The 8201-nt window shown below is 42.4% G+C and overlaps 1 protein-coding gene across 3 annotated transcripts in view; it reads left to right on the top strand.

Moving 5' to 3' along the window:
* Positions 1–6725, top strand: part of DCAF5 (DDB1 and CUL4 associated factor 5) — a 98991-nt gene extending 92266 nt beyond the window's left edge. For all 3 annotated transcript variants that reach the window (XM_032774799.2, XM_032774801.2, XM_075065397.1), the window contains exon 9: positions 2194–6725. In XM_032774799.2, coding sequence (XP_032630690.1) covers positions 2194–4011 — 1818 coding nt within the window. In that variant the 3' untranslated portion in view covers positions 4012–6725. The remainder of the gene's footprint in view (positions 1–2193) is intronic.
* Positions 6726–8201: the final 1476 nt, after the last annotated feature.

The raw sequence follows: 8201 nt of genomic DNA, 5'->3' as shown, positions 1-8201 counted from the left end.
TTCCAGAGGCCATCGGGAAATAAAAATAAAGAGGATCTAAGTAGCATAGCTAGTGCATTCCCATGACCTACAGAGCATCTGAATTGTCTTCATCGAGAAACCTCTAGCGCAACTGGCTCTGCTCAGTAGCAAGCCAAGACGTACATTAATTTATAGACTTCAAGGTCAGAGAGGACAATTGATCATCTAGTGACTTCCTGCACAAAGCAGCCACAGAACCCTAATCCGGGAATACTACTCTTCTTGTTAACTTAACTCCTCTTTAGAAAACCTATGTCCAATGTTATATTAGACTCTTAAGTTTAGCCCTGCTTGTGTGTGGTGAGGGGCCTCACGCTAGCAAGAGCCTCAACACAGCAAAAGTGACCCGGTGCCCCTCTGCAGAGGAAGGGCGAAACCTCCAGGCCTCTGCCAATTTGACACCCGGAGGAAAAGTTTCCCTCCCGACCCCGTATAGTTGTCTCATAGAAGCGGATCATTAAGACCTTAAGAGCATCATGTGGCCCTAAGTAGTTCACGCAGGGCCAGCCAACTGCAGTGATTAGGAGAAATTCGTCGTAGCTCGTCCACTCTAGGAGTCTCCCATTCCGCTATGGTGGGTTCCAGACCTTGGGTGGAACAGGGGTGAATCTGTGCATCTTTGGTGTGTGTGATTTCTATCTGTGCCGAGCGTTGTCGTGGCAGGTTTTGGCAGGGGTTTTTTTAATTAGTATTTTGTGCCTTGTACGGTTACCACCCCCATCCTGTTCGTGTTGTGGGTGTTTGTCTGTTACAGTGTGCTTTTTCTCTTTCCGAGCCCCGAGATGTGAACCCAGCAAAGAAGAAACTCTTGTTAACTTCTGGCTTTTACCAGATCTTTGCTCGTTCGAGGACAGTACCAATTGATTTCTGAGTTACTGCAGATGATTCTTTTCCGGAGGGCTTCTAGGGTGCATGTGCGTGTGGTGGCGAGGATAATATATGGCTGCCAAGACGTGCCTCTCATATTGTGGGGATATGCTGTAAGGTTGGGGCCCAGAAACCTCCTGGTGTGGTGGTTGTGGATATTTGCCCTCGTTCGTGAAGGAAAACTATCTATATTGCCCCTATAGGTGTGCATTATTTTAGAAGCCGATAATATTGTATTTTGTCCAATCTTAAACCTCGCGTTTTCCATAAACTTTACAGCTTAGTATTAATCCAGATTATGTGCGTTCCGCCCACTACTTCCTTGGAAGGCTGTTCCAGAATCTTCTCTCTCTTAATTTCAAGTCTAACTTCTTCTATTTGTCCATTCTTACCCATTTATCCTTGTGTCTACATTAGTACTAAGCTTAAATAATTCCTCTCCCTCCCTAATGTTAATCCTCCTGATATATCTATATAGAGCAAGCATATCCCCCCGCAGCCTTCTTTTGGCCAGGCTAAACAAGCCAAGCTCTTTGAGTCTCCTTTCATAAGGCAGGTTTTCCATTCATAAGGCAGGTTTTCCATTCCATTGACTGACTCAATTTCCCAACATCACTGCCCAGCTCCCCTTCAAAGGTAGCATAAATAAATATCTAAACATTCTTACTTCCCTCTCTTTCATGGGAATGCAGGATTAGATCTACTGCAGTCCCTTGACATCAGGTGCACCAAGGTACGGGGAAGTCAATCTCTCACATAACCTTTTTAATTCAGGACTAGCTTTCTACCTGCATGCATTCAGCATTCTGATCACTGAGAAGATATATAATGTGCAACTGGATGAAATGTCATTGCACGTCATCATTACAAGTGATCCTAGTTTCCTGGGAAACAAGTGCCTTCATTATTGCTTAGACTGTACTGTAGGCAACAAACTATTCTTACCCATAGTAAGTAAGCAACACCTATTTGTACAAAAATAGAACACTGATATTTGCAAAAAATATTACAGTCTGAAATACTGAAACTATTGGGGATTTTTGATGTGAGCCGCCAAGGGAGGAAATACTCCTTTAAAAAAAATCTGGAATGGGGTGAAAGGAACAGTTCTCCAAGTACTATAAGCTCTTGTTTGGGAGGTGGGGGACAGTTATGTCTAAAACATGGCCTTTTATAGCATAATCTTTGCATTTGTATTGCTGTAGTATTTGAACTGCTTTTAAATAGTATATATTTAAAATTGTGTGTGTGTGTTACACATTGTATATATAAAAAGCAATGTATTCTTCTGTTTTACTCTTGCAGATCTGGAGTCCTTATAAGCAGCCTGACTGCACAGGAGATCTGGATGGTAGAATTGAGGATGATTCACGTTGCCTCTACACTCATGAAGAGTACATTAGTCTTGTGCTGAACAGTGGCAGTGGTCTGTCCCATGATTATGCCAACCAGTCTGTTCAGGAAGATCCACGAATGATGGCATTCTTTGACTCCCTTGTGCGCAGGGAGATTGAAGGCTGGAGTTCTGACTCCGACAGTGACCTTAGTGAAAGCACCATCTTGCAGCTCCATGCCGGAGTAAGTGAACGCTCCGGGTATAGTGAATCAGAGTCCTCTGCCTCTCTGCATCACTCCCCACCGCAAATGGCAGAAGAATCGGACGAAACAGCCTATAACTTAGGGACCTTAAGATCAACAGAATCTCCACCAGCAAGAGAAGATGTGGCTTCTCGTCAACAGAGGCTATCTGCGCTTAGAAGATACCAGGATAAACGTCTCCTGGCTCTTTCCAATGAGTCTGATTCTGATGAGAATACCTGTGAGGCAGAACTGGACACAGACCTTTTCCCACGGCCAAGGTCCCCAAGTCCCGGGGAGAATGAATCTAGCAGTTCTAGCAGTAGTAGCAGCACAGATGATGAAGAGGAATTGAATGAACGACGTGCATCGACACGTCAACGCAATGCATTGAGACCACGACAGAAAATGCAAAGGGAAGAGCGGACTAGTACAAATCCAGAAAATGTGAGCACCTACATAGGTGAGGATATCTATGATTATCCACAGATCAAAGTAGATGATCTTTCTTCTTCTCCAGCTTCTTCACCTGGAAGAAGTTCCACTAATGTGGAGGTCCTCAAAGAACGGGCCTCTCCTTGCTCAGATAGTGAATCAGTAGAGAGAAAGATTTACAAGGCTTACAAATGGCTTCAGTATTCTTATATATCCTATTCAACTGGTAAAGATGGTGAATCCTCTCATGAAGAGGGGGAGAATGATGAGGGGAGACCAGGAACTAGTGGAAGACACGGTACGGCACCCTCATTAAATAAGGAAGATGCTAGTAACTTGAGTTTATTAGTTCCTCAAAGTATCCAAGATATTTCTACTGAAAGCCCCAGCAAAGAAGCTTTAAAGGAATATGGTACAGTAGAAAACTCTAGTAATGGTCAAGATCATGAACGCGACAATCAGCGACGGACGGAGGATCAAGAAAGCACATCCCAAGACACCAGCAGTGGGTCTGTAGAACATTCTTTTGATACAAAAAAGCTCAATGGAAAAGCCATCTGCAAAGGGCTAAGTAGTCGTATCGAAGAGCCGTATACTCAAACTGCAGGACTTCTAGAACAGAAAAACAGCCAGAACTGTCAACCAGCATCAAGCAACCACTTACTGGCTATTTTCAAGGATTCACTCTCTGCTGCCGCCATCTGCAGTGGATCTGGTAATTACTCCAGAAACCAAACTGATGACAGTGATGACAGGAACCTTGAGACATCCTGTGTAAATCACAATAATGGCCACTTACATCCTTGTCCTTCATACTTCTCCAAATCTCTGTCCATTGTTGAGCAGGAGACTGTAACTCAAGGACTACAATCACACTTAAATGTTGATAATGGCAACGTTGTACAGACAGGTGTGACCTTGCACAAAGACTGTTGCCTGTCTGAAATGGACTCCAACAGTTACAGTGTAGGTACGAAAGAGGATATCAGCAACTTGCATCTGACAGACAATGAGAGCTCTCAAGCTCTTGGAGGACTGAAAAGGCACAGAGCAGAGTTTGAAGACACAGATTCAGAGAATTCTTCATCAGAAAAAAAGTTAAAAACATGATAAATGAAAATATCTGTTCAGCACACTCTCTCTCGTGCGTGCTCGCTCTCTCCTTAACAAAAGATGAACAGGAAGCGTTAAAGGCACCTAGAGCCGGGGGTCTAAAATGTTGCTTTTCTGACTCTCCATTCCATTCTTCGTGGGTCTATTTTAGATTGCCTATGGCTTGTGCTGTATAAAAATCCAATCAACTCTCTGATAATGAGACTGAGTATAGTGTACCCTTCAAGGGTCTGTTAAAGTAAATCCTTAATAAGACGGTTGACTTATTCTTGTGTGATCGTGTGTTTGTTCAGCCAGCCACCTAATATGACTGGTGTTAATGTAATTATTCTGCTGAAGAGGAGTTTTTGCATACTGATAGTTATGCTACATTACAGGCTTTACAGTCTCATGAAGAATGATTCTTGAATTAGACCACACTGATAGTGCTGTGTAGTGTGTTCTTTAAAGAAAATGGGAGCAAATGGGGAGAAGCGCTCTGGCCCTGTATTCCACTTCAGAAAGTTAAAGAAGTGTCAGATATGTTTTGAAAATACCCTCCTTGTTTATGTATGTGGAGATACTTCATAAAGCACTTACGTTGATGTACTTCAGTGAAGTCATTTTAATACGAATACAAAGGTGTAGGAAACAAGCCTCTTTCCAAAATCAGCTGAGGCTGTTCCTATGATACCTTTTTTAGCTTTTTTTAAAAAAAGTTAATACAGTTGCATCGTTATGCTGAAATATTGATGTTTGGTGTTTAGAAGTGTGAATTGATGTAGACCCAACTCCAGTCAAAGGCCATTCAGATATGGCACAGAAATATACCCTTGAATGTGCCTGGCATACTTTGGTTCATTGTCACTGGAACATGACCCTGAATGCAGGGATGTGTAACAAAAGCATTACCTTCTGTGTGCATACTTACAAGATGCAATCCGTCAAAGAAAGAAGATGGTTATTGATTATAGATGGGAGAGAGGAAAGGATGTATAAGGTATCTGACACAGCTTTTCAAGCCTTTCCAATTTTGCTGTTCGTTTGTATCAAAACTGGTCTTATTCATCACACTAGGGAGCTTGTGCAAATAGGCTGGTATTAGAAAACATGGTGGTGGTTGTTTTTCCTCTGCCATGCTGCAATATTGAAATTGCAACTGGACCTGTGGTTTCCAGCTCAACAAGTATTTCTGTGTGTGAGCCATTTACCCTAAATATGGCTACTCTGAAACTTAGGAGGTGTCTTGTGTCAGAGAAGGGTGCCTTTGCGGCTTGTGGCTGTGATGCTGATATATCATCCTGGAATGATGGGTAATGTTGGCTGGGCCCTGTTTTTAGTAGAGTGCAGTAGTCCAACAGTCCTGACACACTAGGTGTTTTGGGGCAATGGTACTATTGCCCACACAATTAGATGAGAGGAATCTAGGGAGGAAAGAGAAAACAGATACATAGAGAGTAAAAATTACTTGTTTGGTTCTGATAGTATTGATTTAAAAGAAAAATGCTTGTGCTGAATCTAGTAGTTGCTAGAAAGTGCTAGCAAAGGATGCCTGATTTTTAGGAATAAGGAACTCTGCCTGGGAAGACTTTTTTTTTGCAATCTCAACCATTCTGTTCAGCTTGTGGTTCAGCATTGGTTTCAGTATAACTGTCTCACAGATACACTGTACCTGGGGGACAGGTAAAATGCCCTGAAAAAAGAGAATGAAAGATGTAGAGAGCTTTGAAAGGATGATGAAAGGAAAGAGGAGAGAGGGAAGGAGATGGGAGAAGAATGTGCTACCCTTGTGGGAACTGAAAAACCTTGATGAATTAGGAGGAGAGAGCAATGACATGCCATAGATTTCCTCTCTCCCAGTCAGAGTCTGCTTTTCTAAGGGAAAACTCCAATGGTGAGTGATACAATACTTAGCAAGCATGTAAGAAGGTTGGAGGGGGAAAATGTTTTCAAAACAAGTGTAAGTAGCAACAAGGAAGTGTTAATATTTTGCTATCTTACCAGTGGAAAAACATTTCTGTAATAGTGGGACTCAGATTGCTGTAATCGAGATGGCTTCTTAGAGTGTCTTTGTTTATACTTTAAAAAAAAAAAAAAAAACTGTTGTAAATCCTGGTTTTGTAAGCCCAAATCTTAAGGTTGCAAAAGCAAAAAATCTATCTTTTAAAGTTCATTAAATTGGAAACTTTTTTAATCCTCTTTATAGTCACTTTTTTCCCCCTCCTGTGCATGGGCTATGAAATACCTGAAATTCCTGACCAAATACTCCGTTGAAAAGTATTACAACAAGGAAGGTCTTTTCTTTGAATGCTTAGTGTGTTACTTTCTAATTTATTTTCTTACTATAAACAGAAGAAAAGCTTCCCAGGGGTTGAAGTTCAGCTCTCTTATAACTTCACTCCATGGGGACTCACTACAGCTTCCCAAAGATGTGCACTGTCCAATGATTCCCTAACCTTCACACATTCAGCCCTTCATCTGAGCACCTGCTCTGAGGGAGGGGAAAATTAGGCTGAGATTTAACCCCTTGTTCACCAGGGATTAGATAGCATGGCTGTTCATTAGGACCACACCTTCAAATCCAGTATAATCAGTTCAGCTCTCCATCCTTCCAAGTGGGATATATCTTACTACCAGGATGGTGCATTTCCTGGCCAAGACCTTGTTAAAAAAAAAATCCAGGTCCTGTCTGCTCTGCATGGACATTAACAAATAAAACACTTTCTGTCAGAGGCTGGTCTCAGAGCCTACATTGGTTTGCTGCATCCCTGACTTCTGCCTTACACCCCAGAATTTTAGTGCTGTTCTATGTATATGAGAGACCTATTCAAGAGCATTTTATCCTATTTTTAGTGTAAAATGGAAAATCTTTATGAAAATGTAACTTAAAACATTTTCATCTAAAGATTTTACATCTCTTCCAATAAGCTCTACTATGTGCTTTGTGATAAAAGGTGCTACATCAATATTTTTCTTCCTTGTTAGCAACTACCCCCCTTCACCTTTTGCTATTCAGTTAGCTACATTTTGTCTCCAAGAAACTTCATGAGGGGTAGGAAAAAGGAATTCCCTTTTCTGTCTCTTCATAGCGTAATCTTCTCTAATGGGTGACCTCCTGACACTCATCTGTGAATCCACAGGGTACATTTGCCATCTTCAGACTTCCCCTTTCACAGCTTTGGTGCCAAAGCTAACCTAGTTGTCAAAACTAACAAAAAAAGTACCAATGAAGTTTAACTTTCTCTAAGGCCATGTCTACGAACTTTGGTTAATGCAAATTACATTGTCATAAAGCTGCTGCAGTTAGTATATTGTGTGTGCATACCTGGCTTCTTGCATCGGCACTGCACTTACTCACCATGGAGTGCTTTTGTCGATGCATGGTGCAGTGCACTATGGGTAGGTATCCCAGTGTGCAAGTTCACAACCATCCAGCGCACTGTATTTTGGCAAGGCCGAGTGGGGCAGAAAAGTCATCCCGGGGTGACTAGGAGCAAGGAGTCAACTTCCCAGCATGCAACTTTCTCCATCCCCATAATGTCATCCATATCCCATCATTGTCACATCTTTTTGAAAAAAACATGAACTTGTGCCGCCTTGCTCACTGTCTGCCATCTGTGATAGAAGCATGGAACCTGCACAGCTCTGCAATATGTTCATGAGTGATGCAATCACAGGACTCATGATTCTCCGGTATTTACAAAGTTACAAGAAGAACCAAATCGGGGAGAATCTGATGATTTTGTGGAGGACAGATTGCTGTGGGACATAGACCAATTGAGTTCAAGGTTCTTGATGGCATTCACAGAATAGCTGCTGATGGTGGAACGCTGCTTCTGGGCCCAAGCACTGACTGAGTGGGATTGCATCGTACTGCAGGTTTGGAACAACGAGCAGCGGCTGCAGAAATTTCAGATGTGCAAGGCTGTGTTCTTGGATCTGTGTGTCGAGTTCACCCCTGAGAGCTGCACTGACAGTGAAGAAGTGAGTGGTGATCGCACGGGGGAAATCTGCAATGGGAAATCATTTTAGAGTTGGAAAATCCACTGTGGGGGGCCGTTGTCATGTAAATGTGCAGAGCCATTAATTGTCTCCTGCTACACAGGACTCTGACTCTTGTCAATGGGGTTCCCAAACTGTGGTGTAGTGTGATAAATGGCATGCATATCCCTAATTTGGCACCAGCCCACGTCACCCCAGAGTACAAC

Source organism: Chelonoidis abingdonii, chromosome 4 (genome assembly GCF_003597395.2).
Source record: "Chelonoidis abingdonii isolate Lonesome George chromosome 4, CheloAbing_2.0, whole genome shotgun sequence".
Taxonomy (NCBI): domain Eukaryota; kingdom Metazoa; phylum Chordata; order Testudines; family Testudinidae; genus Chelonoidis; species Chelonoidis abingdonii.
This window is presented reverse-complemented; position numbering and strand designations above follow the sequence as displayed.